The 24,645-nt window shown below is 38.9% G+C and overlaps 1 protein-coding gene across 4 annotated transcripts in view; it reads left to right on the forward strand.

The window, feature by feature from the left end:
* btaf1 (BTAF1 RNA polymerase II, B-TFIID transcription factor-associated) overlaps positions 1-24,645 on the forward strand; it is a 130,758-nt gene that overhangs the window by 103,513 nt on the left and 2,600 nt on the right. For all 4 annotated transcript variants that reach the window (XM_072557718.1, XM_072557719.1, XM_072557720.1 and 1 more), the window contains exons 27-37: positions 174-295; positions 396-563; positions 2,317-2,394; positions 2,541-2,670; positions 4,004-4,145; positions 8,816-8,946; positions 9,217-9,342; positions 14,052-14,204; positions 15,734-15,945; positions 16,987-17,146; positions 23,935-24,105. In XM_072557718.1, coding sequence (XP_072413819.1) covers positions 174-295; positions 396-563; positions 2,317-2,394; positions 2,541-2,670; positions 4,004-4,145; positions 8,816-8,946; positions 9,217-9,342; positions 14,052-14,204; positions 15,734-15,945; positions 16,987-17,146; positions 23,935-24,105 — 1,593 coding nt within the window. The remainder of the gene's footprint in view (positions 1-173; positions 296-395; positions 564-2,316; positions 2,395-2,540; positions 2,671-4,003; positions 4,146-8,815; positions 8,947-9,216; positions 9,343-14,051; positions 14,205-15,733; positions 15,946-16,986; positions 17,147-23,934; positions 24,106-24,645) is intronic.

Consider the following 24,645-nt stretch of genomic DNA (forward strand, 5'->3'; position numbering starts at 1 on the left):
AAGTTCTCAATAACATTTTAAACAGTTCATATGTTTATTTCTAAAGGTAAAGAAATACGAATTTCAAAATTTAGGTCATGAACTACTAAAAAGATTAATAGTAATCATTTTAATAAGAAAAGTTTTAAACCAGAATCTTGTTTGTACTTTAAATTATTGTTTTGTTCCTAAAGGATGGTGTAAATTGGTTGGCATTTCTGAATAAATACAAGCTCCATGGCATTCTTTGTGATGATATGGGACTGGGAAAAACTTTGCAATCAATATGCATTCTTGCAGGAGATCATTACCTCAGGTAATATTATGGAAATAATTTACTGCAGCTTTGTTAAAATTTTGCTGTTACTTTGGGGGGAAAACTATTTGTGTAATGACTAACTTCTGTATTTCTACAGGGTTCAGGAATACACAAAAACTCAGGCAGAAGACTGTTCACCTTTACCTTCTTTAGTAGTATGTCCTCCAACACTAACAGGCCACTGGATTGATGAAGTAGAGAAATTCTGTTCTAACGAAATATTGCATCCATTGCACTATACAGGACCTCCCACTGAGAGGGCTAGGTAAGGTTTTAAAGCCGCTAAAACTGAACTATAATGATAATTAAGTCATATAATGTTTTTGAAGTTACACATTTGTTATCTGCATAAATCTAAACACAGATTTGCTCCCATTTCACTTACTTATGTTTTCTAATTAGATCTGAACAAAGCAAAATTTGCTGCTATGTTAGGCTTCATGCTGAGTCGAAAACATGTTTGTGTAAAGCAGTGGCAAAGTTCTGATGCATTTCATCTTCCTCCTTTATCACCAATTGGTGATTCCATTACTCTCTATTTCTCCACCTTCTAATTAGTATTTTTTTAAAGTTGAACTTCCAACAATATTATTGATGAATTCCATTCATTTCACCTTCGTAGATTCAATTGCTAAGGCAAGCTTATGGAATAATGACGATGCTGCCCCTTTAACAAGGTTGTGTTGTCTTTGATTTGTTTTTAAAGAGGGATTGTAAAGGCTGTGGTACAGAAATGGCTGACAGAAACTGCCCTAAGTCAACAATTAGAGGAGGCCTTCAGGTTTTTTTTTAGAAAACCGTTGTGCAATGAAAGGGGATTGACCAGTTTTCCCAGTTCAGGTTTTTTCTAGATTGGTTTAGTTTTAGCAGGCAGTCAGAAGGCTGCTGGAGACCTAGAGAAGCAGCTACAGTGAAAAAAGGTTCCATGATTCAACAGAGGTCTTGCCTGACCTTTATTTCCGAAAACACTCCTGCATGTAAGAACCTGTATTTGAATTTACTGTTTTCATCAGGGTGTTTTTATGGGATGTTGCAGGGATTGGAACAGCTTCATTAAGTTGTGATATCGTGTTGGGTTATCAAAAATGTTAAGTTATTCTAAATTCTGTTGTCTTTTGTTTGTATTTCATCCATAATGTTTAAATAAATTATTTTTTGTTTAAAGCTGAATGATTTGACCAGCTGCTTCACTTCCGAATATCTACTTTACGTCTGCCTTAAAAAAATTTAAGAAGTTTATGATCTGTCATGGACTGGGCTAGACCCACCTCAAAACATTTTACGAAAGTAGCCCAGACTCTAACTCTTTTTTTAAGGCAGATGTAACGTGAATACTACAGGAGTGATGCAGCTGGTCAAACCACTCAGCTCTAAACAAAATAGAATTTATGTAAACATTACGGATGAAACATGAACAAAAGACAGCAGAATTTAGAATAACAACTTATTTGATAATGCAACCAACATAATATCATAACTTAACATAGCTGTTCCAAACCCTGCAACATCCTATGAACACACTCCTTGGCAAAAGGTTCTTACAGGCAGGAGCATTTTCAAAGAGAAAGTTCAAGTAAGACCTCTGTTGAAACATGGAATTTTTTTTTTTCTGTAGCTGCTTCCCTAGGGTCCCCAGCAGTTTCTTTGACTGTCTGGTAAAACTAAACCAAACTAGAAAAAAAAGAACTGGGGGAACTGGCCACTCCCCCTTTCATTGTACAACTGTTTTTTAAAAATCCTAAAGGCCTCCTCTGATTGTTGACTTAGACAGTATCTGTCAGCTAGTTTGGAACCAATGCCTTTGTAACCCCTCCTTTTAAAAAAAAAGGGCAATATAACCTTGGTAAATGGGCCGTATCATCACAGGAATCAACTAACAACACAGATGAGACTTTATCTTTTACGAATTACTAAATATAAATGAAGGAAAATTTCATATTTTCTGACGTTGGGTTGTGACTTAGTACATTTTACAATGTTTGTATTAATGTGATTTTGCATTGTATCTTGGGTTTCAGATTGCAGCACCTTGTGAAAAAACACAATCTTGTTGTGGCATCATATGATGTTGTTCGAAATGACATTGACTTTTTCAAGTAGGTGTATGCTCAACAGTAAATATTCTGTTGTATTTTTACGAAGTTGTGTTCTGATTTATTCTGGTATTTAAATTTAGATTCATTTTCAGTAGCTCATATTCCAAAAGAAATGAATGCTTAGCATGATTTTCCTTTGTTTTCAGGAATATTAAGTGGAACTATTGTATTCTTGATGAAGGTCATGTCATCAAAAATGGCAAGACAAAATTATCAAAGGCAGTTAAACAACTAACTGCAAGCTACAGGTTGATTCTATCTGGAACCCCAATACAGGTACTTATAGATGTAGTTAAATAGTTTTCTATGTCACAATGGTACAAAATGCTGTCTACAAAATGTTCAGGTCCTTGAGAGGAAATTTGTTGTCAGATGCACTTAGTGAAATATGTCATTGACTGTAAAGATGTGAGATTTATGCAGAGACAGATTGAGACCAGATAGTCATCGTCATCAGGCTAGCAGAGGGCCTGTCAGAATGTTTTGTATGAAGTGTATGACATGACTGTATACTATACCCAAGATTATTCAATCTGTACAGAACAAAATATTCAAAGGTTTAAACTTAATTCCATGGGTAAAGAATTGGAGACTTGCAGTGCACAGATTCCAGCACAGCCTGCAAAATCAGAAAATGCCCAACAAAATATTGTAGATCAAGTAAGATATAAGCAGTTAGATGATGTAAAGTACCTATTCAGTTCCTCTGCCATTTTATTTTGTCCCCCATTACTACTTTAGCCTTTAGGTCCAATGTCCATTCTTACCTCTCTGTTACCTTTTACATATCTTAAAACTTTTGCAATTCATGCACGAGGACACCTCTGTCCCTCTGCACTAAAACAATCTGAAGTTACTCACTATTTTGATAAATATTGCCTTTCTATTTTTCTGACCAAAGTGGATAACTTCATACTTATCTGCACCAAACTCTGTCTGCCAAGTTTTAGCCCTTTCACCTAACGTTTCTATATCAATTTGTAAATTTCGTATTTGTACACAAACGTGACTGAATTGCTGTTGGAGATGTCACCTGTTTGGGTAATGCTTCGGTCATTATGATTAGCTGTTCAGGTATGTAAATTGTAGATATCGCTCGTCTTGAGCTAAACGTGCTTCTCACTACATCGAGATCATTCCATTTTGATTAATAAAAAGTAGGCAGACATATTCTAGCTTTCATTTTATGATGACAAACCAATGTACCAACTTTCTTAAGAATAGCTGCTTAACACTAGAATGTAACATGTTGATGCTGGATATCTGCACACGATGTTGCTCCAATCCAAAATAGTAATTTTCTTAAGAATATCTGATTATCACTCAGATGAAGCCTGTTAGTATTGGATATCACTATATGGTTTTGCAGAAACAACTTGTAAGATTAAGTCATACGAAATGTGTCAGAGTCTTTTTCAGATAGATAAAACTGGTTTGGTGTGCAATCTCGTATTGTAATCACTGAACAGCATTTCTTCCTGTACCATTTAGAATGTTATTTAATCTCTTTAAATTGTTCAGAAGTATATGCTTAAAATCACTTTGAATTGTTGAAAACACTTCATAGACGTACAATATACAATTTTAAAATCAATTTGTCTTAATGCAGAACAATGTGCTGGAATTGTGGTCACTATTTGATTTCCTAATGCCAGGATTTTTGGGTACCGAGCGGCAATTTGCAGCTCGTTATGGAAAACCGATATTAGCTAGTAGAGATGCGAGAAGTTCTTCACGGGAGCAGGAAGCAGGTAAGCAGTTTTGAAAGCCTAATTTAATATAAATGTGATGCATAGCAATACATAATTTGCATCTAATTCTCACAGATCTGGAAGCTGTACCTGAAAGCAGATTCAATAAAAGTAGGTAAGAGAATTGGAAACATATTTGAAGGAAATTATTTAGAGCCAACAAAGTAAAGATAGGGAGGAGAATTGATTGAATAGTTCTATCAAAGATCAGACACATTGGTCCAAATGCTCTCTTTCTGTGCAATATTGTTCTATGACTATTTTTTGTTACTAGTTTATCAAAATGAGGTATTGCAGTGCAGAATCTGTTCAGGTAATTTGCTACATTATCTTCCAGTTGCTCGGCTAATGGGTAAAATATGTGAATACACTTTATATGAGAAGTTACCTTCCATGTTTTCAATTCTTGGTTCAGGTTTTGCATAATTTCTGTTTCCATGCGAAAAATGTGTTTCCAGTTTCAAGGTGACAGATTGAGACATTGAAACATTAATGGAGGAAAATTAACTGTAAAATTGTATAATAAGCACTTGGAGGGACCTTACAGGTATCTGCTGCCCTTGTCATTCTAGATGAATTTGGTCTTGGTTTTGGAAGGTGCTAAGGATCTTTTTGAATTCCTGCAGTGTATCTTGCAGATAGCACACATTGCAGCTACTGAATGTTTGTGGATGTGGTGCCAGTCAGGTGAGCTACTTTAATCTGGAGTTTGAGTGTTGTTGGAGCTGCACTCATCCAGGCAAGTGGGGAGTATTCCATCACACTCTTGACTTGTGCCCAAACCGAATACATTAATTCTGATTTCTCTCTACAGATGCTGCCAGACCTGCTGAGCCTTTCCAGCAATTTCTTCCTCAATTCTTTGTTTTTACCCCGAGTCTCTGACTTGGCGTTGTAGCCACTATAGTTGTATGGTGAATCCATTTGAGTTTGTGGTCACTGTTGACGCTGAGGTTTTTGATAGTAAGGCCATTGACTGTCAATGGACAGTGATTAATTGGTCTTTTTATTGCTAATGGTCACTGCCTGGGATCTGTGTGGTACAAATGTTTTTGCTGCTTTTCAGCCCAGGTGTGGATATTGTTCATGCCTTGCTGCATTTTGATACTGATTCAGTACCTCAGGAGTTGCAAATGGTACTGAACTTTGTGCAATCATCAGCGAATATCACTACTTCTGACCTTGTGATAGAGCGAAAATCATTGATGAAACAGCTGGCGATGGTTGAGCCTGGGACACTATCCTGAGAAACTCAACAGAGATGTCCTGGAGCTGAGATGACTGACTGACTGACCTCCAGCAACCATAACCATCTTCTTATGTGTCAGATATATCTCTAACCATCGTAGAGTTTGCTCCCTGATTTCCATTGCCCTCAGGTTTCCTAGGCTACTTGATATCATACCCAGTCAAATGTGGCCTTAATATCAAGGTGTGTTGCTGTCACTCCACCTCTGGAATTCAGCTCTTTTGTCCATGTTTCACCTAGTGCTGTAATAAAGTCAGGAGCTGAATGGCCCTGGCAGAATCCAAACTGGGGCATCAGGAAGCAGATTATTGGTGAGCAGGTGCTGCTTGATGACACTGATGACAGCTTACTGATGATCAAGAATAGACTGATGGGGAGGTATTCAGTCTGATTGAATTAGTTCTGCTTTTTGTGTACAGGGCATAGCTGGACAACTTTCTGCATTGATGGGTAGATGCCAGTGTTGTAGCTGTACTGGAACAGCTTGGCTAAGAGTACGATAAGTTCTGAATCACATATCTGGCCAGAATATTGTCAGGGCATAGCCTTTGAAGTATCCAATGATTCCAACCTTTTCTTGATACATAATGGTAAATGTTCTAATAAAGACCAGTAGAGATCGCAAGTGAACTTGGAGCATCTCAGCAGCATTTCAGTTTTTATAAATATGCCAATCATAGAGATGTACAGCATTGAAACAGACCTTTCGCTCCAACCCATCCATGCCGACCAGATATCCCAACCCAATCTAGTCCCACCTGCCAGCATATGGCCCATATCCCTCCAAACCTTCCTATTCATCCAAATGCCTCTTAAATGTTGCAATTGTACCAGTCTCCACCACATCCTCTGGCAGCTCATTCCATACACGTACCACCCTCTGCGTGAAAAAGTTGCCCCTTAGGTCTCTTTTACATCTTTCGCTTCTCACCCTAAACCTATGCCCTCTAGTTCTGGACACCCCGACCCCAGGGAAAAGACTTTGCCGATTTATCCCATCCATAATTTTGTAAACCTCTATAAGGTCACCCCTCAGCCTCCGACGCTCCAGGAAAAACAGCCCCAGCCTGTTCAGCCTCTCCCTGTAGCTCAGATCCTCCAACCCTGGCAACATCCTTGTAAATCTTTTCTAAACCCTTTCAAGTTTCACAACATCTTTCCGATAGGAAGGAGACCAGAATTGCACGCAATATTCCAACAGTGGCCTAACCAATGTCCTGTACAGCCGCAACATGACCTCCCAACTCCTGTACTCAATATTCTGACCAATAAAGGAAAGCATACCAAACGTCTTCTTCACTATCCTATCTACCTGCGACTCCACTTTCAAGGAGCTATGAACCTGCACTCCAAGGTCTCTTTGTTCAGCAACACTCCCTAGGACCTTACCATTAAGTGTACAAGTCCTGCTAAGATTTGCTTTCCCAAAATGCAGCACCTCACATTTATCTGAATTAAACTCCATCTGCCACTTCTCAGCCCATTGACCCATCTGGTCCAGATCCTGTTGTAATCTGAGGTAACCCTCTTCGCTGTCCACTACACCTCCAATTTTGATGTCATTTGCAAACTTACTAACTGTACCTCTTATGCTCACATCCAAATCATTCATGTAAATGACAAAAAGTAGAGGGCCCAGCACCGATCCTTGTGGCACTCCACTGGTCACAGGCCTCCAGTCTGAAAAACAACCCTCCACCACCACCCTCTATCTTCTACCTTTGAGTTCAGTTCTGTATCCAAATGGCTAGTTCTCCCTTTATTCCATGAGATCTAACCTTGCTAATCAGTCTGCCATGGGGAACCTTGTCGAACGCCTTACTGAAGTCCATATAGATCACATCTACTGCTCTGCACTCATCAATCTTCTTTGTTACTTCTTCAAAAAACTCAATCAAGTTTGTGAGACATGATTTCCCACGCACAAAGCCAATCATTTACAAGTTATTGTAATTAGGTAGCCAAAACATTAGTGGGACAGAAAATAAACTGCAAATAAAGTTGTAAAGATAAGTACTTCCACATTGTAGTAATTCTACAATTTTGTGTTCTGGAAATGAATTCTACATTTGGAAAGTTTCAAAGATCTATCATTGGATAGTACAGAAGGGGGTCATTCAGCCCATTAAGTCTACATAAACCAATCAAGTCAGGCCCATTCTACAGCACCTTCACCCTAATACTACAATATTTCCTCCTTCAACTATATGCCCACTTTCCATTTGAAAGCCACTGTTAGTTATATATTCACCCCATCAGGCGTTGCATTCCAAATCCTAACCATTTCCTGTGCAAGAGAGGTTGTCCTTGTGTTGCCTTTTGTTCTTTTACTAATAAATCACTTGATTTCTGTGCCCACAGTTTATCTAGGCTTCACCTATTGACAGCAGTTTGTCTTTATTTATTCTTCCTAAGCCCTCCATGAGTTTAAAACCCTATAACACCCATTTTACCAGTCCATCCCTGTCACTGCAATTCCTCCTCTTTTTATCCATTTGCAAGAATGGTTCCTGGAGGAAGGAGTTTTCCTCATGTGTAATTTTTGAAGCCTGCATCATTGCTGTTACATCTATTTTAGGGGATGAAACATCCTTCCTAGCTGTTGAAGATTTATATGTACCATAATAATGTCGATCAAAGGTGGAATTAACTGTTTGTCCTCACTATGTTGGAGCTTGTGCTCTGTCACTGGGTGCACTAACATTGTGTTATAATTATAGTGCTGCTTCAGTTCTTTCAGTTTTTGCTTAAAAACGTTGTTAAACTCTTAATGACCAAGATAAGTAGACAATAATAGTTTTCTTAAAGAATTAACTAACAAAGTGTATCTAGGGTCATCTATGTAGCAGAAAATGTACAAACACATCTCTTGTGCCATGATATTTCATATGTTAGATTACACTAAAGTAATCATGCTTTCATGCTAAACAAAAATGTTGTTACTATAATTTGCAGAAAGTTCATAAAGCAATTTTGAAGTTTAAACTTGGTTTGTAAGTTGACTTTTGCTTTTAAATGGTGCTTTTGAGTGCAGTCCTTTGTACCAATTCACTCTTGTTAATAAGCCTGCTATTTTCAACGTAGAAGGGCTGCATTGGCATCATCATATCCCACTACAGGATTGATTTGTTTCCAGAATAGAGTCATTTGAGATCAGGTTTTGGACATCATTGGCTAATGATCATTATATGTCTCTTGTAAATAGGGCATGGAAAGAATTGAGTTGAACCTGTGAAGTATTTTGTATTTTTTAATGATAAACTGATTCATCTTATTAAGGAATTATTACCATGAAATTGTTCATTAATACTTTAGATTGAAAAGTAATTTGTTATATTGAGATTTAGGTTATCAACTTTATATTCATGCATGAGCTAAAAATTAACAATTAAAACTAAACATTGTGCAATATACATTATAGGTGTACTTGCAATGGAAGCATTACATCGGCAAGTACTTCCATTCCTGCTACGCAGGATGAAGGAGGATGTTCTTCAAGATCTTCCACCTAAGATTATTCAAGATTATTACTGCAATCTCAGTACTTTACAGGTATGTTGTAATATGACTTATATTGTGAAAAAGACTTTTTTTTAATCAACCGTTCAGATATGATCTGAATGCTATCATATATTGAATAGAAACATCAAGAAATTGATGAACATTGTTTGGGAACCGTTATGATAAAACTGAAGACCATAAATTCATAAATAATGATCCTACCAAATTGGAGAGTACTCTGTAGGATAAGTATATTTGAAGGACCAATAATATTTTCTTATTCCTTGACAGTTCATGTTCACAGTAATATTTTGTTTATAGGTGCAACTGTACGAGGATTTTGCCAAATCTCGTGCTAAGTGTGATGTTGAAGAAACAATTTCTGCAGGTGCACTCTCAGAAGAAAATGAGAAACCGAAATTGAAGGCGACTGGACATGTATTTCAAGTAAGTATTTTTTCTTGACGTTCTCTTAGGTTGTTGACATTAAAACAGAGCTGTTTTTGAGGTTAGATTACTTTTGGATCTTGAAAAGTTTAGTGTGTTAAGTTTAGTTTGAATCAAATCTAGCTTCTTACATTACCAGTGGAGATACTGGATACTCGTGAAGGTTTGTCCACACAAATGAAAAGCTTAGCCTCCAAAAACACATTAATGACATACAGGTGATTCTGTTCTTGATTGTGAAGGGTCCATCAATTTGTGTAATAAAATATCAAACTTCATCTATCCATGGTTTTTTTTTAAATTCACATACAAAAACATTTGAATTTCACTTTTTTTAAAGAACAACAGGTCTGTGTGTTTTTGCTCACATCATACCTGATAAAGGTATGAAATGGAACATATTGAAGTAAGCAAGCGTTGAATAGTTATCAAGGAGTAAAGCAGTTAGGCAAAGATGAAGATGGAAAGTGATAAGATGAAACATGAAACCCAAGATAAATCATTGGATTTAGTTTTGTTCCTTCACAAGAGTACAATCATAGGCTGAGACTGAAAGCAGAAGTCTCATCAGTTCGAAGTGAATCAAACAAGTGAGGCCAAATCAGTGATAAGTTATACATAACTCTTCTGAATATTTTTTTTCTGTTACAGTTAGCTTTTCTTTTGTCCTTAGGGTATTGGGAACGTATTTCATCCCACTTGCTGACACTGTCTGTCTTGTTCTGAATCAGACAGTTCATTATCTCAGCATCCTATTTAAGCTCAAGCTAAGTTTTTGAGCCTATCCCTCCTTGTGGCAAACATTGCCTACTTCTGCCTTCCTAATATTGGTGTCTCCATTTCTATCTGCCAACAGCTTCTTCCATATCTTTTTATTTCAGCTGGTTCAGGGCTTTTTTGCCTGGCCTCCTATCCTTCATGATCTACAACACCAGCTTGTGAAAATTTCAGCTGCATCCTATCCCATGCATTCCTTCTGATATCACCTCTGTGATCTACGATCAACCTGTAGTGGCTGATATTCCCCTGAAGCCTTGAATTTGACATTTTTAACTTTTGCTTAAATCTGTCTCTTAAGGTCAACTATTTTGCCAAACATTTGGTCAATACTCATCCACAAAGTGGATGTGGAATGAATTATTTTGGTCTATAAAACCAACATTAGTACAAAGCCAGAGTGTCCAAATTTTACACATTTTCAGGGGCCAAATTTTGAGAGAGCCATTTAAAAAAACAATCGAGACACAGAGCTAAAGAGGGCAGGCATGCACAAACTGACCTCCAAATTCATCAGAGGGTTAAGAACAGAAGTGAGTTGCATTTTAGCCAGTGCTTCCCTTCTTTCTCAAATCATTGTGTGTGGAGAACTTTTGGTAAGTGGGAAGGTATGTATGTGTTTCTAGCTGATTTCCAGTTTCCAGTCTCTCACACCAGTGTCTGCTGCCATAATCCTCCTTATCCCTTCCCTAGGCACTTCCACTTTGCCTTCCTTTGCCCTGTCACACTCTCACAGATAGGAGTCATTCTCAGGGGCTACTTTTTATTTGTATCATCTAATAATAGAGTTATAAGAACAATCAGTAAAATAACTTCTGCATTTGGGTTTAATTTTCTTTTAGGATTTTCTTCTTGAAAGATCACAAAAATACCAAAAATTGTAAATGTAATATCCGTACAATTAAATCCCCTGACATAGAATCTATAAGTATGTAGTATAAATTGTCTAGTTAATTTATGATAAATAATCTTCAATACTCTCTTTTCAAAATGGGATCTCCTATATTGTAATCGGCCCCTCGCTATACACAATCTCCCTTCCTTGCCCTCGGGCAGCCAGCAGATCTTTTGTAGGAACACCATCAATAACTAGAAGCTGTTGGTTTGTTATTAACAATATTTTTTTCTTGAAATTCTGCATGTCATTGAGAGTTTGTTCAGCTAGTTCCCTTGATGGTATAATAATGAATGCTTTTAGATCATATGGTAAACTTTTATTTTGAGTTCCTGTGCAGTACAGTATGTTGTGATTTACAACATTACCATCAATAGGTTTATCTGTCACTGTAAAGCCAACTTTGGAGGGAATTTGAACTCTTCACTGAAGTTAAATTTGAGCTTGGTGTTGTTTAAAATACAAGAAATGTGGCAGGCTTGGTTTTTGTGTGTAAAGCCATGCCCAGGAGTCTCCTAATTTTTCTTGAAAATTTTGCAGCTCTAGTATCAATAGCAACTAATTGTAATCAGCCCAATACACACTATCCAGATGACACTTCGACCCTGCTGCACTCCCAACACTTGGGCTGCACAATAACTATTTTCATATGGAAAGTTCAATGAGGTATCCTATCAGTACACCACTACAGATGTTCAAATATTACTGTTGGGTCCTTGAATTTCTTCCTAATTCATTCATGGGATTTAGTGTTTGATGACTGTCCAGCATTTCTTGCCCATCCTATTTGACCTTAAGAAGGTGATGATGAGCCACTTTCTTGAACTACTACCCATATAGGGTAGGTGCACATATAATGCTGTTAGGGAGGAAGTTCCTGGATTTTGACGCAGCAGCACTGAAGAAGCATTGAATTATTTCCACATGATTAGTTTTTTTTTAGATTAGATTCCCTACAGTATGGAAACAAGACCTTCGGACCAACAAGTCCACACCGACCCTCCAAAGCATAGCCGACACCGACCCATTTTCCCTCTGACTAATGCACCTAACACTATGGGCAATTTAGCATGGCCAATTCACCTAACCTGCACATCTTTGGACTGTGGGAAGAAACCAGAGCACCTGGAGGAAATCCATGCAGACTCTGGGAGAATGTGCAAACTCCACAGAGACAGTCGCCAGAGGCTGGAATTGAACCTAGGTCCTTCGCGCTGTAAGGCAACAGTGCTAAATCACTGAGCCACCGTGCCGCACGAGTGACTTGGAGGGGAATTTGCAATTGGTGGTGTTCCCATATATCTGCTTCCCATATCTTTCTAGATGGTAATGACTTTGGGTTTGGAAGGTGCTGTCTGAGGTGCCTTAGTGATGCAATGCTGATTTATGCACTGCACCTAATGGGTAATACATGCTGCTGTTTCTGTGCTCCAGTATTGGAAGGAGTGAATGTTTATGGATATGGTGCTAATTCAGCAGGCTGTTCAAGCTTCAAGTGTTGTTGGAGCAATACTCATCCATACATATGGGAGTTTTCTATCACACTCCTGACTTTTGCTTTGTAGAAGCTGCATAGATTTTGGGGAGTCAAGAGAAAGGTATTTACTACAGGATTCTTAGCTTCTGACCTGCTGTTGTAGCTCTGTATTTATGTGTCTAGTTCAGTTTCTTGTCATCGGTATCTCCCAGGATGTTGTCCATGATGGATTCAGTGGTCCGTGCCAGTGATGGTAATTCCATGGAATGTCAAGGGGCAATGGTTAGATTCTCTCTTGCCAGACATGGTCAGTGCCTGGCACTTATCAGTCCATAGGTGCGTATTGTCCAGGCCTTGCTGCATCTGAACATGGACTATTTCAGTATCTGAAGAGTGGCAAATGGCATAGAGCATTGTGCAATTATCTATAAACATCCCCACTTCTGACTTTTTAAAGATAATACTAAAATAGGAGGTGCATATAAGAGTAGCTGTTTCTATTTCCTGTGAATGTATTTGAGCTCCCCACCCATATCCATCTACCCGATAATCTCTGGCCTGGCTGATATTCAGGCTCTGCTCCTTGATCTTGAGTGACAAGAACCTTGTCTCACTGGCTCACACATATCCACCCACTCACCCACCCACCTTAACTGAAGGAACCTCACCTTTGCAGATTCTTTTGTTTCATCTTGCCTTTATTATTATCTCATCAAGGTAGATGTACATGGCAAACAACCCAGATACAGAGGATACCTTTGCATTACTGCATGTGCCTATCTCATTTGTCTCACTTGTGATTGCTCACATGCTTGTTTTTGTTCTCTGCATCTCCCTTTCAAACTTTCTTCCTGAATGTAAATATTAAAATGTTTACATTTTGAAATTAAGCTTATTTATGATTTGAAAAACTAAAATTAAGATTGGAAAATATTTTTTCCTTCAACTTTGTGTACACTATCTCTCTGTTACAGTCTGCTTGTCTTTCTTGCATTCTCCTATCCACTATCTTTGCCTCTTCTGTCCTTCTACCCTTTTACCTCCTGTCCTCTTTCCCCCATCCCACACTTTGTATTCTCACCATGCTGTGAAATCTTCTGCCCTGTATCCTCCATGCTTCCAGAGTTGGTATGTATTGTAAGATGAAATATTTCACAGATTAGATGGCCGGTGTCCCAGCTCACTGGTGAAGTGGTGGCAAGATACTTATGGTGGGGATGGGTCATTGAAACAGGAAACACTTTTTAGCTAAGGCTGAATACAATACTTTGGGGAAAGCAAATGGAATCTAAAAGTGTGTTGCCACCTAGCTTCATAAGGTTTGAAAGGAAAGTATAAAGGTAAGAAAATGGATCAATTACATTCTTTCGAACTTAAAATTAACTGTAATGTGATGTGACGTAGTCATGAGCACAAAAAATATCGGTTGAGAATAAAATTTGAGAAAATGACAAAGTTGAAAGATTAGATAAATATTCTGCTAGAACATTTTGATTTATAATCAGTCATAATAAAGGTGAAAATAGTTGACATATATTTGAATTGACACTTCATTTCTAGGCGTTGCAGTACTTGAGGAAACTATGCAATCATCCAGCACTGGTGCTGACTTCACAACATCCAGAATTTCAACATATTATAGAGCAGCTTGCTGCCCAGAATTCATCTCTTCATGATATTCAGCATGCTCCTAAACTCTCTGCTTTAAAACAGGTATTGTTTAGAATTTAGTACCCTGCCATTTTGCACTTTTGTCAAATTGTGCTTTGGAATTATTCATCTAAACTAATTCAAACTACTGTTAAATCACATCAGCAGTCCTGATAAAGTGTGGAGGCTAGATCATGGAAAGTATTAAGTGGTTAGATTTTTCAAATTTCAGGGAGATGAGGACTAGGGTGAGTTGGCATAAAATAGGATTTGAGGCCTGGGGCAGATCAACCTTGATTTTATTGAATGGCTGGGCAAGCTTGAGGGGCCAAAGAGCCTACTCCTGTTCCCGTTTCTTTTGTTCTTTGTTTTCAATCCAACTCATGCACACACTGTCTCACACAGTTATGCTCATGCCAAAGGAATAGCAATAGAAAATGCACCTCTAATTCTAAAATTATTTCCAAAATGTGCTGGAATTGTTTGGGAAATCTGATTTATTTTCACTAGCTCTGGTTGTCTACAGAAGTTGTTATATTCCTACAAACTACACACCCAACGCAATGAGTTTTGAGGTTCCTGTCTGTTATAAATGTTACCTGACCATTTTGATTATCAATTACTCTGATACAATGTTAAGATTGTGTAAGCAATCATAGTAACAGGCAAGTCAGTTTGCAAATTCTACCCTTCAAAGTACTTGAGGTATCTTTGAGTATTGCTGAATCCAAAAACTTATCTTGTCAGTGAGTATATTGAGAAAGTTGTGCAAGTTTTTATGTAAAGCTAGGCAAGGACTTCTGGAGTTTGGGGCTAGGACAGTTCAAGGTGTGGTGATCAATGATGAAGCACTTAAAATCAGGAATACTCAAGGTGTCGGAATTGGATGAACTCAGCAAAAGGCTTATTGGTTAACAGGAGATTACAGGGACAGAAAGAAGGTAATGTTGTGGAGGGATATATAACCAAGGATGGGATTCTTTATAATTAAGGCATTTCTTAACTGGCACCTGGTGTAGATCAATGAGCTGCATGATGATAGTGAATGGAACTTGGTGTGGGTAAGGCCAGAGGTAGCAGAGGTATGTATGACCATGAGTTAATAAATGGTACAATATGGGAGGCCAGCAATCAAATAGTCGAGTCTAGAGGGGACAGAAATAATCTAATCTAGTCTAATAAGGATTTCTGCAGCAGATGAACTAAGGCAGGGACAAAATCAGGAAATGGTATAGAAGTGGCAAAAGATGTCCTTAGCTAGTATTCAGTGCAGAATGTATCACTGAAGTATCTGCACATCATGTGAAACATGAAGTGTTGAGGAGTTTTTGGCAAAATGGTTTGTTTCCATACAAAATAAATTTTATATAATTTTAGGTAGCTTTATAAGTCTAACTAAGAAACAGAGGTGAAGAAATTTGCTATACGCTTGCAGAATGCATTCAAAAGACTGAAGATTGGAGACAGTATAGGTCGAAGCTCTTAAGATCTTGCCATGGCACAATTTTTCATTTTTATATTTTGGATTCATGGTCTTTTGAAATGATGTCCTTTGACTAGGTTAAAAAAAGTTATATTCTGTATTTTTCTAGTTGCTGCTTGACTGTGGACTTGGCAATAGTGGAGCCTCCGAAAATGGTACTGAGTCTGTTGTAGCTCAGCATAGAGTTCTCATTTTCTGTCAACTGAAGAGCATGTTGGACATTGTAGAACATGATTTGCTTAAACCTCAGATGCCAAGTATTACTTACTTGAGATTAGATGGCAGTGTGCCTGCAGGCCAGCGACATTCCATTGTGGCAAGGTAAGTAGGATGCCTAAAGTCATTGTCATGATACTTGGTGTAAACTTTTCCATGTTTTAGTCGTTTTGTACCTAGTAACTACTAGTTTGTGTCCTGAAATGAGTTGATCTAGTCATGATAGCAGCTGAAGTATAAACACTTCAGCATTCTTGACATCAAAACAGAAGGATTTGTAAGAATTTCCACTCCTTGAACACAATGTGAAGCTGAATGAGAAGGAGTCGAATGATCTTCATGACACCATCTAATCTCATGCTTGAAGAATGGTTAGAGATCGCACCAAAGGAGGGCTGCAGCTTGTAGAAATATACACCAACGTGAGAAGAGGTTTGACTTTGAATAGTGTAGAAATATCAATAGCTAGTGAACAATTCTCTATTGGTCTTCTGCAAACCTCTAGAATGCAATTTAGCGATCCTGGCGTGTCGCCTAAGCTGAGTCTCCTTCTGCTAAGCCAACATTTATTGTCTATTCCTTTTCATGCTAGAGATTGAATGGTTTGCCCACCATGCACTTCTGAATAACACACTATCACTCATGTTAAAACTATAAAATTCAAACTTAATCATGCAAATGTGTAATTAGTCATATGTGCAAGCAAAAATACAGCAAGATACTGACACAAATATTCTTAAATAAATAATTGAATCTGTCTGAAAGCTTTATTTTTAGACAAAGTATTCAGTGAGGTATAATTTAGTAAACAAACACCCCAGATTTGCATAAAACTTTTCGTGATCTCAGGATCTCTCAATATACTTCTGCATTGTGGTCATTGTAATGTAGGAAAAAACTAGATTTATTTCTTGGACAAGTGACCAGTTAATTCATAAATGTAACAACTGATTTTAAAACCTAGGAGGTTGGGGAAAAAAAAGTATCTCTTGAATTTTAAAAACTGTTAACCAGTAACACTTGTGTATTTTAATGTAATTTTACTTCTGAATCAAAAGTTTTAACACAGAATGTGAATACAGCACAACATATGCCACCTTTAATTGTATATATAAATTGAACATTGATATACTTTTATTTTGCCAGGTTTAATAATGACCCATCTATAGACGTCTTGCTGTTAACCACCCATGTTGGTGGCTTAGGTCTTAATCTCACTGGAGCAGATACTGTAGTATTTGTGGAACATGATTGGAACCCAATGCGTGATCTGCAAGCCATGGATCGAGCTCATCGTATTGGACAGGTACTACACTCTTCAAATTATTATAACGGCACTAGTTTACCAGCATCTCTACCATGGCATACCATGAATCTTCTTGATTTGGTGCCAGATTCAAACTGTTGTCAGTAAATTTCCACCACAGCATTGTTACATCTTTGTGAGCAATTGCCTTCAAGATCACCATGCCTTCACCTTGGGCGGCAGGGTGGCACAGTGGTTAGCACTGCTGCCTCACAGCGCCAGAGACCTGGGTTCAATTCCCGACTCAGGCGACTGATGTGTGGAGTTTGCACATTCTCCCCGTGTCTGCGTGGGTTTCCTCCAGGTGCTCCAGTTTCCTTCCACAGTACAAAAATGTGCAGGTCAGGTTAATTGGCCACGCTAAATTGCCCGTAGTGTTAGGTGTAGGGGAATGGGTCTGGGTGGGTGCGCTTTGGCGGTCGGTGTGGACTTGTTGGGCCGAAGGGCCTGTTTCCACACTGTAAGTAATCTAATCTAATCTAATTAATCATTGTCAAGTGCCCATGCTTCGGCACTGATGGTGGAACCAATGGCATTAATGTTGCAGAGATAATTTCTTTGGAGCAAATTTTGCAAAATACCATGTCTTAAAGATTCATTGCTAAGACTGAAAGGGGAACACAAAAGTTGGAAAATTTAATATTTATGTGCAAGTTGAGAATAAATCCTAATTTATGTGAGTGTCTATATTTTGAAGGGATGTTAGAATAATGATTTGTACTCTAACCTATTGTATTGATAGTAATATGTATACTTATTCAAATATACTGGTCAAATGCCAACTTGTGTCTTTTCATTTTAATTTGGCTCTAACGTTGACTTTCAATTTACTTTGAATGAGAAACTATAGGACATTTTAGAAATAATGTCACGACACTGAATCAGGTCCATTGTGCTGGTGCTGACTCTCAAACAGCTTTCCATTTAGTCCTGCTTTGCTGCCAGTTTTCTGTACTCTTTTTTTTAATCCTCCAAATTATTATCTACTTTTTGAAAACCTTATTAATTTTGCCAGGGTGAATAGAAGCCAACATAGAGTCATAGAGATGTACAGCATGGAAACAGACCCTTCGGTCCAACCTGTCAATGCCGACCAGATATCCCAACCCAATCTTGTCCCACCTGCCAGCACCTGGCCCATATCCCTCTAAACCTTTCCTATTCATATACCCATCCAAATGCCTCTTAAATGTTGCAATTGTACCAGCCTCCACCATATCCTCTGGCAGCTCATTTCATACACGTATCACCCTCTGCGTGAAAAGGTTGCCCTTCAGGTCTCTTTTATATCTTTCCCCTCTCACCCTAAACCTATGCCCTCTAGTTCTAGACTCCCTGACCCCAGGGAAAAGACTTTGTCTATTTATCCTATCCATGGCCCCTCATAATTTTGTAAACCTCTATAAGGTCACCCCTCAGCCTCCGACGCTCCAGGGAAAACAGCCTCAGCCTCTCCCTGTAGCTGAGATCCTCCAACCCTGGCAACATCCTTGTAAATCTTTTCTGAACCCTTTCAAGTTTCACAACATCTTTCCAATAGGAAGGAGACCAGAATTGCACGCAATATTCCAACAGTGGCCTAACCAATGTCCTGTACAGCCGCAACATGATCTCCCAACTCCTGTACTCAATACTTTGACCAATAAAGGAAAGCATACCAAACGTCTTCTTCACTATCCTATCTACCTGCGACTCCACTTTCAAGGAGCTATGAACCTGCACTCCAAGGTCTCTTTGTTCAGCAACACTCCCTAGGACCTTACCATTAAGTGTACAAGTCCTGCTAAGATTTGCTTTCCCAAAATGCAGCACCTCGCATTTATCTGAATTAAACTCCATCTGCCACTTCTCAGCGCATTGGCCCATCTGGTCCAGATCCTGTTGTAATCTGAGGTAACCCTCTTCGCTGTCCACTACACTTCCAATTTTGGTGTCATTTGCAAACTTACTAACTGTACCTCTTATGCTCACACCCAAATCATTTATGTCAATGACAAAAAGTAAAGGGCCCAGCACCGATCCTTGTAGCACTCCACTGGTCACAGGCCTCCGGTCTGAAAAACAACCCTCCACCACCACCCCCTGTCTTCTACCTTTGGAGCCAGTGCTGTATCCAAATGGCTAGTTCTCCCTGTATTCCATGAGATCTAACCTTGCTAATCAGTCTCCCATGGGGAACCTTGTCGCCAGCCTTACTGAAGTCCATATAGATCACATCTACTGCTCTGCCCTCATCAATCCTCTTTGTTACTTCTTCAAAAAACTCAATCAAGTTTGTGAGACATGATTTCCCACGCACAAAGCCATGTTGACTATCCCGAATCAGTCCTTGCCTTTCCAAATGCATGTACATCCTGTCCCTCAGGATTCTCTCCAACAACTTGCCCACCACAGAGGTCAGGCTCACCGGTCTGTAGTTCCCTGGCTTGTCTTTACCGCCCATCTTTAACAGTAGCACCATGTTAACCAACCTCCAGTCTTCTGGCACCTCACCTGTGACTATCAATGATACAGAAATCTCAGCAAGAGGCCCAGCAATCACTTCTCTAGCTTCCCACAGAATTCTCGGGTACACCTGATCAGGTTCTGGGGATTTATCCACGTTTAACCGTTTCAAGACGTCCAGCACTTCCTCCTCTGTAATCTGGACATATTGCAAGATGTCACCACCTATTTCCCTACAGTCTATATCTTCCATATCCTTTTCCACAGTAAATACTGATGCAAAATATTCATTTAGTATCTCCCCCGTTTTCTGTGGCTCCACACAAAGGCTGCCTTGCTGATCTTTGAGGGTCCCTATTCTCTCCCTAGTTACCCTTTTGTCCTTAATATATTTGTAAAAACCCTTTGGATTCTCCTTAATTCTATTTGCCAAAGCTATCTCATGTCCCCGTTTTGCCCTCCTGATTTCCCTCTTAAGTATACTCCTACTTTCTTTATACTCTTCTAAGGATTCACTCGATCTATCCTGTCTATACCTGACATATGCTTCCTTCTTTTTCTTAACCAAACCCTCAATTTTTTTAGTCATCCAGCATTCCCTATACCTACCAGCCTTCCCTTTCACCCTGACAGGAATATACTTTCTCTGGATTCTTGTTATCTCATTTCTGAAGGTTTCCCATTTTCCAGCTGTCCCTTTACCTGTGAACATCTGCCTCCAATCAGCTTTTGAAAGTTCTTACCTAATACCGTCAAAATTGGCCTTTCACCAATTTAAAACTTCAACTTTTAGATCTGGTCTATCCTTTTCTATCACGATTTTAAAACAAATAGAATTATGGTCGCTGGCCCCAAAGTGCTCCCCCACTGACACCTCAGTCACCTGCCCTGCATTATTTCCCAAGAGTAGGTCAAGTTTTGCACCTTCTCTAGTAGGTACATCCACATACTGAATCAGAAAATTGTCTTGTAAGAATTTAAGAAATTCCTCTCCATCTAAACCTTTAATTATCCCAGTCTATGTTTGGAAAGTTAAAATCCCCTACCATAACTACCCTGTTATTCTTACAGATAGCTGAGATCTCCTTACAAGTTTGTTTCTCAATTTCTCTCTGACTATTGGGGGGGTCTATAATACAATCCCAATAAGGTGATCATCCCTTTCTTATTTCTCAGTTCCACCTAAATAACTTCCCTGGATGTATTTCTGGGAATATCCTCCCTCAGCACAGCTGTAATGCTATCCCTTATCAAATATGCCACTCCCCCTCCTCTCTTGCCTCCCTATCTATTCTTCCTGTAGCATTTGTATTCTGGATCATTAAGCTGCCAGTCCTGCCCATCCCTGAGCCATGTTTCCATAATTGCTATGATATCCCAGTCCCATGTTCCTAACCATGCCCTGAGTTCATCTGCCTTCCCTGTTAGGCCCCTTGCATTGAAATAAATGCAGTTTAATTTATTAGTCCTACCTTGTCCCTGCCTGCCCTGACTGTTTGACTCACTTCTGTTCCCAGCTGTACCCGTCTCAGATCGATCCCTTTCCTCACTATCTCCTTGGGTCCCACCCCCCCCCCACCCCCCCCCCCCCCCACCTTACTAGTTTAAATCCTCCCAAGCAGTTCTAGCAAATTTCCCTGCCAGTATATTAGTCCCCTTCCAATTTAGGTGCAATCTGGCCTTCTTGTACAGGTCACTTCTACCCCAAAAGAGATTCCAATGATCCAAAAATGTGAATCCTTCTCCCATACACCAGCTCCTCAGCCATGCATTCATCTGCTCTATCCTCCTATTCCTGCCCTCACTTGCTCATAGCACTGGGAGTAATCCAGATATTGAGGATCTCCTTTTTAAATTTATGCCTAACTCTCTGTAATCTCCCTTCAATCTTTTCCCTTCCAGTGTCGTTGGTTCCAATGTGGACAATGACCTCCTGCTGGCCCCTCTCCCCCGTGAGAACATTCTGCACCCTCTCTGAGACATCCTTGATCCTGGCACCAGGGAAACAATACACTTTTTCTCTGCTGGCCACAGAAACGTCTATCTGTACCTCTGACTTCAGAATCCCCTACCACAATTAGATTAGATTACTTACAGTGTGGAAACAGGCCCTTCGGCCCAACAAGTCCACACCGCCCCGCCGAAGCGTAACCCACCCATACCCCTACATCTACATTTACCCCTTACCTAACACTATGGGCAATTTAGCATGGCCAATTCACCTGGCCTGCACATCTTTGGACTGTGGGAGGAAACCGGAGCACCCGGAGGAAACCCACGCAGACACAGGGAGAACGTGCAAACTCCACACAGTCAGTCGCCTGAGGCGGGAATTGAACCCGGGTCTCAGGCGCTGTGAGGCAGCAGTGCTAACCACTGTGCCACCGTGCCGCCCACTTGGAAGCTGACGTACCCCTCATTGCATTAGAGCCAGTCTCAATGCCAGAAACTTGGCTGCAGATGAGGATAGCAAAGATACTAGGAAATCACTAACCATTTTTACACTATGATTACAAATAATTATTGGAAGCTGAAAATCTAAAAGATGAGGGATTTCTTCTTACTGAAGTTCAACTCAAAATAATAAATAAATATTTTCTGGGGATCTGCTAAACTGTTATCCAACTTTTATAATCTCCTTAATATTATAGCCAATTTTATGCCATCGTACCTGAGGTGCTTTATGTATTTCAGAAACTTAGCTAATAGCATCCTTTATATGGAAATTTTCCTGATGTTAAGAGAACAGTCAGATTTCATTCTTTGACTTTGAAATGTTATAAAACCAAAGCTGGAAATTCCTACTTTTATCACGTTAATCTATAATTCATGTATAACTAAACATACTTTAAGATGTACAGTAATTCACCCACAAGAGATTGAATGCATGATTTAATGAATTTTCTTTTTAATGCTCTCTAGTACTGCAAACTGAAGAACTTGTTTCCAAATCTTTTCTTTAGAATTGCCTAGCACTTCCAATAAAGTGCCTCAGTAGAATCTGAGATTTGAATAGCTTGGACTAAACTTAAATAGAAATCCATTAAGGTCTCTCATGGCTTTGCAATCTTATTGAAAAAAAAATTCTGGAGATGCTGGAGATTCTCAACCATATTGAGAATAATTAAACATTCACGAGATAGTTTTTCATCATTGCTTATGTGTTTCATCATTGTAGTCAACACTGTTCTAATTCTACATAAGCAAAGTAACTATCCCACATTGATAAAACTGAACTCATTGTAGAAGTAGTGAGCACTTTAATGATTTTTTTTTCCCAATTCATTCCTCACTACCAAATCAACTGCTATCAGAGTTCCAAATGTCACATTTTTAAAAAATATTTAAAGCACTAGTCATAAGGATCTAAGTTCCTGTACTAATATTTATATTTGGAACATCAAACCAATATAGTCGCAGCGCCGGAGACCCGGGTTCAATTCCCGCCTCAGGCGACTGACTGTGTGGAGTTTGCACGTTCTCCCCGTGTCTGCGTGGGTTTCCTCCGGGTGCTCCGGTTTCCTCCCACAGTCCAAAGATGTGCAGGTCAGGTGAATTGGCCATGCTAAATTGCCCGTAGTGTTAGGTAAGGGGTAGATGTAGATGTAGGGGTATGGGTGGGTTACGCTTCGGCGGGGCGGTGTGGACTTGTTGGGCCGGAGGGCCTGTTTCCACACTGTAAGTAATCTAATCTAAAAAAATAGTTAGTTTTAAAGGGACCTGTTAATAATTTTTTTTATTGCTAGGTTATAGTCTCACCTGACTCTCTTATATGATAATTGTTATATGCCCGATTGATTCTGGACTAGGAGGTTATTTATTTTTGTTCATTTTTCACTTAAATATTTGTTTCAAAATACAGACTTTGATCTGACTCAACAACTTTCTACTGAATGCAAGTGAAATTGGCATTAAAAAAGTCCATAAACAAAATCAGAAAATGCTCAAAACACCCTGGTTAATCAGAGACTACGAAGACTCGGACGCAGATCTTTCTGCATACGCAGATATTGCAGAGAGACAACATTTACAAGGGATAGTATAAAGGGAAAGGGAGGAGAGAAAAACAGGCAAATTACATATGTCTAAGAGAAGAAATATAGCAAAATGCAAAGTACTCCAGTAGAAAATAGGAATTGGTTTAATAACTGAAGTGATAGAAGCTTGAGATAATGAACTATATTGAGAATAATTAAACATTTATGAGATAGTTTTTCAGGAGAGGAGGAGATAAATAAAGGAGAATTAAAACCGGAAAACTGACAAGTTGTTGCAGGCTTTATTACCCAAGAAGCAGGTCAAAGAGTCATTCACTTAAATATTTAAACACTTTTATCTTCCAGAAACGTGTTGTTAATGTTTATAGATTAATAACAAGAGGAACACTGGAAGAGAAGATCATGGGATTACAAAAGTTTAAAATGAGCATTGCAAATACTGTCATTAGCCAAGAAAATGCAAGTTTCCAGAGCATGGGGACAGATCAGCTTCTCGATTTATTTACTCTTGACAAGGTAATGTAGATATTATTTTTATTTTCTGTCAATTATTGTGAAAACTGGAAGTTTGAAATAAATACAAATCTTGGAATTATTTAACACGTTAGGCACTATCTGTAAAGAGAGAAACAGAGTTAATGTTTCAGGATAGTTGGATTAGAGAAATATTAAAAATGTAATAAATTTTAATCTACTGCAGAGACTGAGTAGAGTAGGGTATTTGTGAATGGATGGAGGAGAGTTAAAATTGAATGAAGAAAGTGCTAAGCCAGAGGAGATAGTAATGGTAAAGAAACCAAAAATGGATCAATTGAAAGTCAGTTGTTTTACATGGGAAGTGTGTTTGGGATGCTGGATGGTAGGAATAGAGGAGATGAAAGGGCAACTGTTGCTTCATGTGCACTTGTATGGAAAATGGATGGGGGATTGGGAATAATTGAGAAATGGATTATGATGTTATAAAGGGACTGTAGTAGTCCCTTTACATGGCTGAATCGGGAGAATGTTGTTGATGGCACCGCGCAGGAAATGATTGAGAATTTCTTTTTGAACATC

This window comes from Chiloscyllium punctatum, chromosome 38, assembly GCF_047496795.1.
Source record: "Chiloscyllium punctatum isolate Juve2018m chromosome 38, sChiPun1.3, whole genome shotgun sequence".
NCBI classification, from domain to species: Eukaryota; Metazoa; Chordata; class Chondrichthyes; order Orectolobiformes; family Hemiscylliidae; genus Chiloscyllium; species Chiloscyllium punctatum.